This window comes from Salvelinus fontinalis, chromosome 24 (genome assembly GCF_029448725.1).
Source record: "Salvelinus fontinalis isolate EN_2023a chromosome 24, ASM2944872v1, whole genome shotgun sequence".
Lineage (NCBI taxonomy): Eukaryota > Metazoa > Chordata > Actinopteri > Salmoniformes > Salmonidae > Salvelinus > Salvelinus fontinalis.
Genome location: NC_074688.1, coordinates 21,640,717 through 21,655,874, shown reverse-complemented (window position 1 = coordinate 21,655,874; position 15,158 = coordinate 21,640,717). Strand labels below are relative to the sequence as shown.

Below are 15,158 nucleotides of genomic sequence, written 5' to 3'. Positions count from 1 at the left end.
TCTTCAGAAGTGCGATAGAACAGAGCTTGCTCTCACGTGGACGCGCATGGTCAGGGCATGTTCAGGTCATGATAGACCTGACTCATTTGTCTCTCCTTCGGCCCCACTTCACAGTATGAGCATCAGACAAGGTTATAACAACTGTTGACATCTAGTGGAAGCCTTAAGAAGTGCAACATTACCAATATCCCACTGTATCTTCAATAGGAGCTGAGTTGAAAATCCACCAACCTCAGATTTCCCACTTCCTGGTTGGATTTTTTCTCAGGTTTTTGCCTGCCATATGAGTTCTGTTATACTCACAGACATCATTCAAACAGTTTTAGAAACTTCGGAGTGTTTTCTATCCAAATCTACTAATAATATGCAAATTCAAGCTTTTATGGCTTTGTAGCAGGCCATTTACTCTAGGTATGCTTTTATTCCGGACGTGAAAATACTGCCCCCTACCCCAAAGAAGTTAAGTCCTGGCTCTGGCTAGGCAACTCAAGGAAATTCAGAGACTTGTCCCGAAGCCACTCGTGCGTTGCCTTGGCTCTTTGCTTAGGGTCATTGTCCTGTTTGAAGGTGAACCTTTACCCCAGTCTGATGTCCTGAGCGCTCTAGAGCATGTTTTCATCAAGGATCTCTCTGTACTTCGCTCCCTCGATCCTGACTAGTCTCCCAGTCCCTGCCGCTGAAAAACATTCCCTCAGCATGATGCGGCCACCACCATGCTTCACAGTAGGGATGGTACCATGTTTCCTCCAGATGTGAGGCTTGGAATTCAGGCCAAAAAGTAAAATCTTGGTTTCATCAAATCAGAGAATCTTTAGGTTCTTTTTGGCAAACTCCATGTGCCTCTTACTGGGGAGTGGCTTCCGTCTGGCCTCTGTACCATAAAGGCCTGATTGGTGAAGTGCTGCAGAGATGATTGTCCTACTGGAAGGTTCGCCCATCTCCATAGAGCAGGGCTATCCAACCCTGTTCCTGGAGAGCTACACTCCTGTAGGTTTTCACTCCAACCCCAGTTGTAACCAACCTGATTCATCTTTTCAACCAGCTAATTATTACAATCAGGTGTGCTAGATGAGGGATGGAGTGAAAACCTACAGGACTATAGCTCTCCAGGAATAGGGATGGACAGCGCTGTCATAGAGGAAGTCTGGAGCTCTTTCAGAGTGACCATTGGGTTCTTGGTCACCTCCCTGACCAATGCCCTTCTCCCCCGATTGCTCAGTTTGGTCGGGTGGCCACCTCTAGGAAGAGTCTTGATGGTTCCGAACTTCTTCCATTTAAGAATGATGCAGGCCACTGTGTTGTTGGGGACCTTCAATGCTGCATTGTTTGGTACCCTTCCCTTGATCTGTGCCTCGACACAATTCTGTCTCGGAGCTCTACGGACAATTCCTTCGTCCTCATGGCTTGGTTTTTGCTCTGACATGCTCTGTCAACTGTGGGACCTTATATGGACAGGTGTGTGCCTTTCCAAATCATGTCCAATCAGTTGTATTTACCACAGGTGGGCTCCAATCAAGTTGTAGAAACATCTCAAGCACCTGATCTCATAGCAAAGGGTCTGAATACATATGTAAATAAGTTATTTCTGTTTTTATTTTTAATACATTTGGAAAAATTTCTGGAAACCTGTTTTCGCTTCGTCATTTTGGTGTATTGTGTGTAGATTGAGGATTTTTATTTTATTTAATCCATTTTAGAAAATGGCTGTAACTTAACAAAATGTCGAAAAGGTCAAGGGGTCTGAATACTTTCCGAATGCACTGTACAGTGTATACTGTATATATTAGGTCATTCATGCTTGTGAATGCCATGGATTTTGCAGGACCATGTGTATTTTCTAACTGGATGGATAGCTTCCTATTGAGCTGATTGGCCAGACGACCTCCTGTATTTTTTTATGTGAATAACCCCTCCTCTCTCTTTTTCTCTTCTAGGACCTAGATTTCTCGTCACAACCACAGGAGCCTTGTATATTCTGGATGTCCAGAATGAGGATGGATTGTATAACTACCGCTGCACCACACGGCATCGCTACACTGGCGAGACCAGGCAAAGCAATAGCGCCCGGCTTTTTGTGTCAGGTCAGTCTATGGTGGCCTAAATACCTTAAATAATGGTACCCCAGAAACATCTAGATATCTGTACAGTACACCATGTTGCAGTAATACATCAGAAACTTCTGCATCTTCATATATTGCAATGTCCACAACACAGTGAATGCTATCGTAACACTATCTCTTCTAATAGTGAACTCTATTCTTATCATAACATATTCTCTCTCTTATCTCTCATAAGATCCCACTAACTCAGAGCCGGGGATTCTGGATGGCTTTGACCGTCGGGAGGTCATGGCGTCCCATCGGGTAGAGCTGCCCTGTAAGGCGTCGGGCCATCCCATGCCCAAGTACCGCTGGCTGAAGGACAACAGCCCCCTGGAGCCCGACACACGTTTCCGCCAGAGTGTCACGGGCTTGCTGATAGAGAGCGCCCAGCCCACCGACTCTGGCACCTACGTGTGTGAGGTGTGGAACAGCTATGGCAACGCTGAGGTGGTGGGCCGGCTACTGGTCAAACGTGAGTCCAAACACCACATCACACTCACACATCAGGAGCTATCCCAGCCTGGGTGCCATGATGTCTCTGCGTTAGCTGCTATAGCCCTGTCACTTTGTTTATCTATTTCTTTGATAATGTTCACACAACAAAATATTTATTTCACAGTATAACAATGTCATAGGCCGCCAGTTTGGTTTGTAGTTTTTGATGTGTGTTCTGTGTTTTTTCTGGTATCCAGAGCCCCTGAAGGCGGTGGTCAGCCCACGAAAGGTGAAGGGCAGCGTGGGTAGTAAGGTGTCCTTGCATTGCAGTGTCAGTGGCTCTGATGAGTACGAGCTGTCGTGGTACCGTAACGGAGAGATCATCTACCCCGGCAACAACGTGCGGATCACAGGCATCAGCAGGGAGAACTTGATCATGGAGGGCATGGCCAAGAGCGACGGCGGGGCCTACCAATGTTTCGCCAGGAAGAACAAAATGTCCGCTCAGGATTTTGTTCCGGTCATCTTGGAGGGTGAGATACAGTAGCGGTTTCTTATAAAGATCAATGTTGCTATGGCAGTTATTGGATATATTGGTGGTGTTGTAACAAGATAGTGGTTAGAATATATTACCATGTGTTTTTCTTTTCATGTGTACTGTACCGCTTGGCAGTTGACTGTAGCATGAGCGTTCACGGTTTTGTGTTAGAAGTGGGGGGGACATAATTATTATTTAAAAAATGTATCCAGTCAGATAAACACAGCCTACCCGAGCACTCTGAGGTGTCTGCATAGTCCTACAGCGCACCATTGCCTTGTTTTGTGTCACATTCCAATGATAAAACTGGGGGGGACAAAAATGCAATTTCAGAATGTGGGGGGGGACATGTCCCCACCGTACCCAGTGAAAGTTTCACCCCTGGTTGTGTGTATGTTTTGTCTCCATGTATGTTTAGTAGCACCAGCACTGACTTAGCGCAAAGGGATTTTGGCCCTGGATCGATGCAAGGCCTGTGTTAATGCGTTGTGTTGTGCTGCTGTAGAGCAGCCACTGTCATTAGGGCTACTATCCCAGTCAGCTTTAAACTGCTTACCTGAGCCTGGTTGCTTGGGCAACTGTCTCGCGTGGCCACGGAACTGTATAAGGAGGATATTGATCATCTATAATGATGTAGAACATACCAGGGTAGCAGATAGCAACAGCAGGCCACTCTAAAATAAAGCTGTTTTTTATTTGGCCAAGACTGCCAGCAATAATGGCAGACAAAGACAAAACGTAGGTGCACAGCTTTGAGTGACAGATGATAGATATTCTATTGCTGTTTTTGTTCAGTTCCTATTAATCATTACCCATGGTCTCCCTCTCTCTCCCCTTTCAGACGGCACTCCGAAGATTCTGTCCTCCTTCAGTGAGAAGGTGGTCAACCCCAACGAACCGGTCTTCCTGGTGTGTAACGTCAAAGGCACTCCCCCTCCCTCCTGCACCTGGAACCTGGACGACGACCCGGTCATCAAGGACAACCACCACCACCCCGGCCACTACGAGACCAACGAGGGCCACGTGGTCAGCCAGCTGAACATCACTAACACTAAGGAGGTGGACGGAGGAGTGTATCGCTGCACCTGCAGGAACTCGGCCGGGGCGGTCTACCACCAGGCTCGAATAAACGTAAGAGGTGCTTGTCAGATCAGCTCCTCCAAAACAACAAAAACATACACCTAACTCATGTTTGTTTGGTTTCCAAATTCAATGCCTGTTTCTTTTAGGTTTTTGTTGTACCTCTTTTGTAAAGTGCCTACAGATTCCTAACCTTTTTACTTTTTACTCATTTTCAGATTTCTTTTGTCTTTCTTTCTTTCTCTTTGCTCCCTTTATTCCTCAGTTGCAGCTTTTGGACTCCGTTGTTTAGTTTCCCCTAATTTCTTTGTGTTTTGTTTTTTTAATCCCTGTGTGAATCTCTCATCACATCGTCCCTCTATGCTCTTTGTGTGATTGTGATACTCCAGGTATTTTGCTTTTTCTATCCTAACACTGCTTCTAGTCACCCATATCTTGTTTGCCTGTTTGCATGTCAGTCCCTCATACTGTCAATGACAATGCCAGGTCACAACCACCCATGTTTTGTTAGTGTGTGTTTATGTGTATTGTGTGTATGATCCATCCATAACATATCTGTTCTATTGATTGTGTCTTATTTGTTGGACATAGTACCTCACTTCTTGTCTTTAATAGTAATCTGATCCTCTACACAGATCACTGTTCCTGAGATGATTCCCGTCAGCTGATTTGCACTGCTGTTCCATGTGTAGATGTTTGAACACAGTTGACCAATTTATTCTTATTTTCTTTGTAGGTCTTACTGACAGGCAGGTTTTCAGCCCAGTGTGGTGTATCCTGTAGAGCGTCACATAGATTAACTTTGTACTACATGTTTCTAGGCTGGTGGTGGTTTTATCTTTAGACTGCAAAAGGGAGTATAGTTCTCGCTCTCTTGTTTCCTTAGTTAGTTTTTACTTATTATGTTGTTGCTGAATGTATAGATTATTTATTCAGACGAGACAATTAGTTTCAAGTGGATCTTGGTTTGTAATTCAGTTAACTCATACAGTGAATATTGTCCACTAAAGTGTTCTGTCTTTCAGCTGTCAGCCAACCCTACCTTGTCCTTGTCTACATATTCAACCCTACCTTGTCCTTGTCTAATATGGTCCTGATTTCACAGCCCTCTCTTCAGAGTCTACCATGAGGTCCTGTGGTAAAAACGAACACATTTGGGTGTGCTGTCAATACATACGGCTTGATGTTGCTGACTGTCATGTCACAATCCCCTCACCCATAAATGTGTTTATAGAGAGCTCTCTCTCCCTCTCTGTATTTTTAGGGGCTGCCAGCATCCGTCCAATGAAAAACATCACGGCCATCGCAGGGCGGGACGCGTATGTCCACTGTCGCGTTATTGGCTACCCATATTATTCCATCAAGTGGTATAAGAACTCCCACCTGCTCCCCTTCAACCACAGGCAGCGGGCCTTTGAGAACAACGGCACTCTGAAGCTGTCTAACGTGCAGGAGCTGGACCAGGGAGAATACAATTGCAGGGTATTGGTCAAACCTCACCAAGAGACCAATCAGAGCGTCCATCTCAGTGTCAAAGGTAGGAAGAGCCCGTCTCCCTGACTCATGAACTGTGACAGTACACAGTAAACAGACTAGCATACCACACTTGGGTAAGTGTAAAGGACGTCACGCTGCTTTGCTTAGCGAGTTCATCTTCCTCTCGATTTGGTCCACACCAAATGGTAAACTCCTGACCTCTGCCATGCTAGCACACACGACCACCCTCCTGAAGTTTCTTACCAGTCGGCACCATGAAAAGCGAGCTATTCACTGGCGCAAGTGAGGAGACTGCAGGCTGAGGAGTAAGTTTCACACATCTCCATGTGATACATAAGCATTCTAAGAGGTATGAGAGTGTGGACAGTAGAACATGGCAAAGCTGTAGGCAGAGATAGGAAGTGACCTCGCAGGTTATACTCCCATTGGCCTTCACATCACATTGTGTACCATAAGCTACAGTAACATATTCACCACTGCTACGACTGCACTGCTATGGGATATGAGACTGAGCTAGGGTCATTAGCATGACTGCACGTACAGTAGCGATTGAGCTTGATTACCAGAGGCCCAAGAATACGTAATGGTAATGTTAACGAGGGATTCCCCACGCCTCATATCCATGTCATGAAGGATGCAGCCACTGCTTAAGACATTTCCATAAGATGAGCCTGGGGGGCGGGGGAAAAGGGGGACCACATGATATAAAGCAACACTTCCCCGCTACAAGTGCCTTAGTTAATTTGCTCTGCTCATGCTTCAAATTCTGAAAGCGGCTGGTGAGATCGCAGGAGTCCATTATCCCTACTTTGTTGTGAATTCAATCAGCGCTGAAGTGCTGCTTATTTCAGTGTTATTTTAACTTGTTGATTCTCAAAAACAGCTGACTTGCGAGATGGCTGGAGAGTCCCCTGAGAAGGTGCCACAGTGGACTTACTGAGGAGGATCTCACATCTAGGTCATTATCTAGTCTAGCATGGGGCCTGATTCTCCAATAATTTGTTTAACATGGTGGTTTTTCCCCACTTGAGGATCGTTAGGTTTTCTTTGATCTTCTCTTTCTAGACAGACTGACATGGCATGAGTCGCCAAAATACAGAATCACCCCTTCAAGTGTTTCTGGAAAAGGTACACCTGTGCTTGGTACTGTTTGCTCTGACTCAAAGTACAGAATGTTCAGCTAGACAGGAGGAATGACTAAGGTGGAATTATGTGATGATTCACTCTCAGTCCTTTTGAGTTCAGAGTCTATACAACGATTTCCAATGACCAAAGGGATTGATAGAAGATTGAAGTATGACACAGGAGATTGAACCGGTATAATATATTGTCTCTCAGCCTAATGTGGTAATGGTCATCATCTCTCCTGTTCCCTTCCAGTTCCACCATACATCCAGCCCTTTGCATTCCAGCGGTTCTCCATTGGCCAGCGTGTCTTCATCCCCTGCGTGGTAATGTCAGGTGACCAGCCCCTGGACATCACATGGCAGAAGGACGGGCGTCCAATCCCTGCTAGTCTGGGGGTCACCATCGACAACATAGAGTTCACCAGCTCACTGCGGATCTCCAACCTGTCCCCAGACCACAACGGAAACTACACCTGCATTGCACGCAACGAGGCTGCAGCCGTTGAGCACCAGAGTCAGCTCATTGTCAGGGGTAAGAGGAGGCTAGCACATTGTTCCTGTTTCCGTCACTGCTTCTAGATATATTTCTCTTAGGCTCCCTGCTCTTACTCCCTGACTCGTACTGTCTTTCTTTCTCTCTCTGTTTTTGTTTGTTTCTCTGCTGCTCTCTCCGTTGCTTCGCATCTGTCTTTATACTGTATATTTCTCTCCACTGCACTCTTTTTGTCAATCTTAATCTATCTCTCATACTATCTTTCTGTCTCAGAAGTACTAGAAAGTCAGTCTGTGTGTGGTTCCCTCTGCTCCTCCAGTTCCTCCCCAGTTTGTGGTGCAGCCCACAGACCAGGATGGGATCTATGGCAAAACTGTGACCCTAAACTGCTCTGCTGAGGGTTATCCACGCCCCACCCTCGTATGGAAGCACTCCAAAGGTAAACAGATACGTAAATCAAGCATCAGAAGACTGTCGGTAGCATTAATTCAATGGTTATACAAATGTATTAAAGGACATTGTTTAGGGATGTAACAGCAGCTGTTTTGGACAGAGTAACTGTAGTTGTAGTTGAACGCATATGGTTTCATCCACAGCCCATGTATGATGTGGTTCAACAACTGCAGCCACTGTGGGTTGTGTGGTGGGGGAGCTACCAGTGAGGTGTGAGAGAGCAGGTGAATAAAGTGGCACAGCACTTGACCAGGATAGCTGAAGAGGGTACCCAGGTGTTTGCGGCTTCGTCCATAACAGGGGTGAAATCTTCCCCCAATGGAGAGACGGCAACTAATCCAACCAATGGTGTGGTGTGGGGGGCAGTGTGAGGGGCATCAAAGGTGTGGGTCAGGGCCAGACTCAGCAGCCAGGCTTTGATGGGATTTGTTTGTGACTTGGGCTCCCTGGGACCGATAGGAGATTGGGTTTGATGTGAGAGAGATGCTCCTCAATATCTTAGACGCCCTGTCTGATTAATAACGCCTGACAGAACCTTGGTCCTTCGCCACGGCGATGGCAGAGTGAATGTGCAAGTGTCTGAGTTGCTGTATGTTATGGCACTGGAGATGCTTTTTATTCTCCCAGTCAGGTGTTGCAGAGCAGAGCCACAGAGAGATAGAAAAGTGAATAAGGAAAGGTCAGCTGGTGTTATCATAACTGCTAGCTCTCTCTGGATATGCAAAATCCATCATTCAAGAGCACGTCTTTCTCGGTCTCTCTGTCTCTCTCTGTCTCTTTCTGTCTCTCTCTGTCTCTCTGTGTCTCTCTCTGTCTCTCTCTGTCTCTCTCTCTCTGTGTCTCTCTGTGTCTCTCTCTGTCTCTCTCTGTCTCTCTCTGTCTCTCTCTGTCTCTCTCTGTCTCTCTCTCTCTCTCTGTCTCTCTGTCTCTCTGTCTCTCTCTCTCTCTCTCTCTCTGTCTCTCTCTCTCTGTCTCTCTCTGTCTCTGTCTCTCTCTCTCTCTCTCTCTGTCTCTCTCTCTCTGTCTCTCTCTGTCTCTCTCTCTCTGTCTCTCTCTCTCTGTCTCTCTCTCTCTGTCTCTCTCTCTCTGTCTCTCTCTCTCTGTCTCTCTCTCTCTGTCTCTCTCTCTCTGTCTCTCTCTCTCTGTCTCTCTCTCTCTGTCTATCTCTCTCTGTCTATCTCTCTCTCTCTCTCTCTCTCTCTATTTCGCTTTCTGTCTCTCTCTCTGTCTCCTTGTCTACAAGGCAGCAGAGTGGGAATAGTACTGCCACATGACCCCTCGCTAACCTGAAGCACTTGACTGCATTTTTAATTAAGGACCAAAACCCATAGCTCACTAAATGTCCTTATCTTTACACGCTAACTTTAGCGCATGCTGATATCTGGCCCAGTTCAGACATATGTTTAATACTCTATGAGCGAGCCTGGATGTGTTGCTATTACTGTAACATAGGTAGACCACTTACAGCTCTGAGTGGATTTCCATTCCCAGGCAGCTCGTTGACCTGAACATTTTCAGCATTAGACATTTCCTACACTACACTTAAGTCATTTTGACCTTTTTGAATGAGACTGTCCAACATTACCTCCAACGGAAACATGGATGACTATAGAAAATATACTTGTTCCCTGATATGTGAAAAGTGTAACGCTGTATGCTGAAGTATACTTCACCACCAGAGAAATCTTTGAAGAATATTTGACCTACAAAAGCATGTACATACTGATACTAATCTTTGTGTTTCACCAAGACAAAATCAATGCTTTGGGGATTCGGTTGTATTTATCCAAAAATATATGTACAATACATTTTTCCGTCTTTGATGTGTAGATTTGTAAATGTACATGCTTACAAGTTCAGTGTTGTTCACATGAAAAATACCAAACATGGCTTACAGGCATCAAATCCTGAGAGTCAGTGGATAAATAAATCCTCACATGTAAAAACAAAGGAAAATAAGTACTTTGCTGTGTAAAGGAAACTGCACTGCATTTCATTGGCTGATTCCTTGTTTCAAGGCCTGATTGCAGTCTTGTTGTGTTCTTCCTTTACAATCTGCTCTGGTTTTGAACATGGGCACAATCTCTTTAATGATTACCCACTTTTAGTGGCTACATTCTTCACAGCAGCTGCTGAGGTTAAGGGGCAGCGTAAAGATGCATGTTTACTGTCCTTAAATCCCTAAAGCTTTGTCACTGAAGCGTTAAACACACTGTACAAGTGTAAGGGCTGTCTCTCTCTTCATCCTCGGACGAGGAGAGGAGAGAAGGATCATCAGACCAAAATGCAGCATTCGGGAAATAAGCCATCTTTTTATTTAACACGACGATGGCAACACGAAACAAAACACTTTCAAATATACAAAACAAGAAAACGACGTTGACGAAACCTGAACATAAACTTACATAACTAAACGTAAACTCACGGACAGGAAACAGACGACATCAAAATAAACGAACAGCCAAACAGTCCCGTATGGTACGTACATACATTCGACGACACAGGAGACAATCACCCACAAACAAACAGTGAGAACACCCTACCTAAATATGACTCTTAATTAGAGGAGAATGCAAAACACCTGCCTCTAAGAGCCATACCAGGCAACCAAAACCAACATAGAAACAGATAACATAGACTGCCCACCCAAAACACATGCCCTGACCTAAACACATACAAAAACAACATAAAACAGGTCAGGACCGTTACAGAACCCCCCCCTCAAGGTGCGAACGCCGGGCGCACCAGCACAGAGTCCAGGGGAGGGTCTGGGTGGGCAGTTGACCACGGTGGTGGCTCCGGCTCTGGACGCTGTCCCCACACCACCATAGTCACTCCCCGTTTCTGTCTTCCCCTCCCAATGACCACCCTAAAACTAACATCCCCTAAATAAACGGCCAGCACAGGGACAAGGGGCAGCACAGGGACAAGGGGCAGCACCGGGACAAGGGGCAGCACCGGGACAAGGGGCAGCACCGGGACAAGGGGCAGCACCGGGACAAGGGGCAGCACCGGGACAAGGGGCAGCACCGGGACAAGGGGCAGCACCGGGACAAGGGGCAGCACCGGGACAAGGGGCAGCACCGGGACAAGGGGCAGCACCGGGACAAGGGGCAGGTCCCGGCTGAGAGAGTCTGGCAGGTCCCGGCTGGACGGACTCTGGCAGGTCCCGGCTGGACGGACTCTGGCAGGTCCCGGCTGGACGGACTCTGGCAGGTCCCGGCTGGACGGACTCTGGCAGGTCCCGGCTGGACGGACTCTGGCAGGTCCCGGCTGGACGGACTCTGGCAGGTCCCGGCTGGACGGACTCTGGCAGGTCCCGGCTGGACGGACTCTGGCAGGTCCCGAATGGACGGCTCTGGCAGGTCCCGAATGGACGGCTCTGGCTGGTCATGGCAGGACGGCTCTGTAGGGAGGAGAAGGAGAGACAGCCTGGTGCGTGGTCTAGGCACTGGCTGCGCTGGAGAGGAGGAAACAGCAGGAGAGAGAACCCGGAGAGACAGCCTGGTACGGGGGGCTGCCACCGGAGGACTGGTACATGGAGGTGGCACCAGGTCTACCGGACCGTGAAGGAGGACACGTGCTCTTGAGCACCGAGCCTCCCCAACCCTACCAGGTTGAATGGTCCCCGTAGCCCTGCCAGTGCGGCGAGGTGGAATAGCCCGCACTGGGCTATGCAGGCGAACCGGGGACACCACCTGTAAGGCTGGTGCCATGTACGCCGGCCCGAGGAGACGTACTGGAGGCCAGATACGTTGGGCCGGCTTCATGACATCCGGCTCAATGCCCAACCTAGCCCTCCCAGTGCGGCAAGGTGGAATAGCCCGCACTGGGCTAAGCACGCGTACTGGGGACACCGTGCGCTTTACCGCATAACACGGTGTCTTACCAGTACGACGCCTTCTACCTCCACGGTAAGCACGGGGAGTTGGCTCGGGTATCCTACCCGGCTTTGCCACACTCCTCGTGTGCCCCCCCCAAGAAATTTTTTGGTCTGACTCACGGGCTCCCAACCGCGTCGACGCGCTGCCTCCTCATACCAGCGCCTCTCAGCCTTCGCTGTTTCCAACTCCTCCTTGGGACGGCGATATTCCCCTGGCTGAGCCCAGGGTCCTCTACCGTCCAGGATCTCCTCCCAAGTCCTTTTTGCTCTGTTGAGCACTCCCTTGCCGCTTGGTCCTAGTTTGGTGGGTGATTCCGTAAGGGCTGTCTCTCTCCTCATCCTCGGACGAGGAGAGGAGAGGAGAGAAGGATCATCAGACCAAAATGCAGCATTCGGGAAATAAGCCATCTTTTTATTTAACACGACGATGGCAACACGAAACAAAACACTTTCAAATATACAAAACAAGAAAACGACGTTGACGAAACCTGAACATAAACTTACATAACTAAACGTAAACTCACGGACAGGAAACAGACGACATCAAAATAAACGAACAGCCAAACAGTCCCGTATGGTACGTACATACATTCGACGACACAGGAGACAATCACCCACAAACAAACAGTGAGAACACCCTACCTAAATATGACTCTTAATTAGAGGAGAACGCAAAACACCTGCCTCTAATTAAGAGCCATACCAGGCAACCAAAACCAACATAGAAACAGATAACATAGACTGCCCACCCAAAACACATGCCCTGACCTAAACACATACAAAAACAACATAAAACAGGTCAGGACCGTTACAACAAGTCGAATAAGGATGCGCATCTGTCAATAGGCTGCACCCAAAACATGAGCATTAAAAACAAAAACAGTAGTAGCTTTGAGTTTAAATTAGTTTGGGGAAATTGCAGAACACCACCCCCATGTGATCTTAAGCTTACGTTGCTTATGCCATAAATACAATTGTTCCGATTAAGGATTAGAGGATATTGTAGACTTACACCTCCTTTACAAATACATTCAAAATGTTTATCATGGTGTTTTTTGAAAGGTGCTAAATGCATTTGAAATGTGTGTCATCCATGACTCATTTCCCCGTCCCTCCTTGTCTCCACCCCAGGTAACGGGGTTCCCCAGTTCCAGCCCATCGCTCTGAACTCTGGCTCCCGTATCCAGCTGCTGGTCAATGGCTCTCTGCTAATCAAACACGTGCTGGAGGAGGACAGCGGCTACTACCTGTGTAAGGTCAGCAACGATGTGGGAGCTGACGTTAGCAAGTCCATGTACCTCACCGTCAAAAGTAAGACTCCAAAACTACTGTAACGTTTCTTTTTGACTTCCTTGTTAGACAAACTCTGTTTGGTATTGTTTGGTGAAGCATCAAATGACAAGTATGTCATTTTTATTTAACCTTTATTTAACTGTATCAGGTCTGTGAGTTTGGGTCAGAGGAAAGAAGGGTAAGGGTAAAATGTTGACCCCACAGTATAGTCACTGGTACTTTGGCCACGGGAGGGGAGGGGGTGTAACCGGGTGTATTTCTGTTGAGCACCTAAGGACTTATGTCCCCTCCATTACACGCTCAACTCTTCATTCAAGCAGAGTCTGCCATGTGGAAAAGAGAGGGAGAGAGCACAACACCACTACACCACCGTGCTCTCTCTTTCTCTGGCCTGCTTTCTCTATCTCACTCTTTCACCCTCTCTCTTTCACCCTCTGTCTGTCTGTCTGTCTGTCTGTCTGTCTGTCTGTCTGTCTGTCTGTCTGTCTGTCTGTCTGTCTGTCTGTCTGTCGCCCTACATTGCCTGCATCACATATGGTATCTACTGTATGCCATCTCTCAATCTGTATTTCCCTGAAGTCACAGACATGTCTTGTACCACCCCATATGTTATCTACTGGTATCAGCCCTGTCCCTGGCTGCGTATTGATTTGTATTACAGTGTTCTCCTATAGCCTTGTAGACATCATGTGTGAATGACAAGAGGGAGAGGGCCTGCCTTGGCAGGTCTATTTTAATCAGTACTAGCAGCAGCCAATGTAACTAACTGTAGCATCACTAATCACTTTCTGGTTACAAAACCAACCTGAGACAGAACCAAGGCCTGGGCGTCATTAACGTCAGTGGGACTTGGAGAGGAACTGGGATACAGTTCAGTGACATGAGGTCACTCATTAGACACTGTGTCATTCCAAAGGTTTAGTCATTGAACAATGGACCTTAGAGATGCTCAAATGGCCTATACTGTAGTAACTGTACATTGAATCATCACACGGTTGAAACAGATACAGTCTGAGTGATGAGTCATGACATACTGAAAGAAGGACAGGACATGGTTTTGTATTGGAGTCCAGACAGTTTGTGGTGTCTCTCTCTGCTGTGTAGACTGGTGTGGCTGCAGCATGTGGAGTATGTTAATGACCTGGTCACCAGTCTCCTGGCACTGCCAGTCTGGCTTTGCTGCGTGGGGGAAGTATTCTCATTTGATGGTGCTCAGATGTGAGGAGAGCTTATTTTTTGTTGCTGTTCTTATCAAGCTGTTGCAGGAGCCCCCCTGCTAAGCCGCTCTCTCTGTCAGAGCCAAATGCAGCTCCCTCCTGGCATTGACTGCTACATAATAATGCAGACACACACATACACACACATACACACACACACACACACACACACACACACACACACACACACACACACACACACACATAGACAGACACACACAGACACACAAAGATGGTCAAACACGTGTGCTCCTACAGTACACACAATGCCACATTTACACACACACATGCGCGCACACTATCTCTAACATGCATTCATTCAGATTCATATAATGTAAATAAATAAACTCTCTCACACACCCTCTCACACACATCAGTAACAATACATACACATGTACACATCATCAATACACACAGACTTTTAGGTTCCATCTCATTCCTTTCGTTTCATATACTTACTCTGATTTGTGCAAACAAGCATGAACAATCTATTTAGACAGTCTCTGATCATGGTGTGGCTAAGACACTGAGAAGATCAAATCAAATCAAATGTTATTTTTCACATGTGCCGAATACAACAGGTGTTCACCTTACAGTGAAGTGCTTACTTACAAGCCTTTAGCCAATAATGTCGTTTTAAGAAAATACCAACAAAAAAAAGTAAGAGATAAGAATAGCAAATTAAAGAGCAGCAGTAAATAACAATAGTGGGGCTATATACAGGGGTTACCGGTACAGAGTCAATGTCAATGTGTGGGGGCACCTTTGTCGAGGTAATTGAGGTAATATGTACATGTAGGTAGAGTTATTAAAGTGACTATGCATAGATAATAACAGAGAGTAGCAGCAGCGATCCAGAGGGGGTGGGGGGAATGCAAATAGTTTGGGTAGCCATTTGATTAGCTGTTCAGGAGTCTTATGGCTTGGAGTTAGAAGCTATTTAGGAGCCTCTTGGACCTAGACTTGGCGCTCCGGTACCGCTTGCCATGCGGTAGCAGAGAGAACAGTCTATGACTGGGGTGGATGGAGTCGATGACAAT

The 15,158-nt window shown here is 46.9% G+C and overlaps 1 protein-coding gene across 2 annotated transcripts in view; it reads left to right on the top strand.

Annotated features, from left to right (window-relative positions):
* LOC129822145 (cell adhesion molecule DSCAM-like) overlaps positions 1 to 15,158 on the top strand; it is a 149,369-nt gene that overhangs the window by 103,053 nt on the left and 31,158 nt on the right. For both annotated transcript variants that reach the window (XM_055880151.1, XM_055880150.1), the window contains 8 exons: positions 1,935 to 2,081; positions 2,296 to 2,574; positions 2,795 to 3,070; positions 3,917 to 4,213; positions 5,420 to 5,692; positions 7,033 to 7,311; positions 7,592 to 7,711; positions 12,740 to 12,919. In XM_055880151.1, the coding sequence (XP_055736126.1) occupies positions 1,935 to 2,081; positions 2,296 to 2,574; positions 2,795 to 3,070; positions 3,917 to 4,213; positions 5,420 to 5,692; positions 7,033 to 7,311; positions 7,592 to 7,711; positions 12,740 to 12,919 (1,851 nt within the window). The remainder of the gene's footprint in view (positions 1 to 1,934; positions 2,082 to 2,295; positions 2,575 to 2,794; positions 3,071 to 3,916; positions 4,214 to 5,419; positions 5,693 to 7,032; positions 7,312 to 7,591; positions 7,712 to 12,739; positions 12,920 to 15,158) is intronic.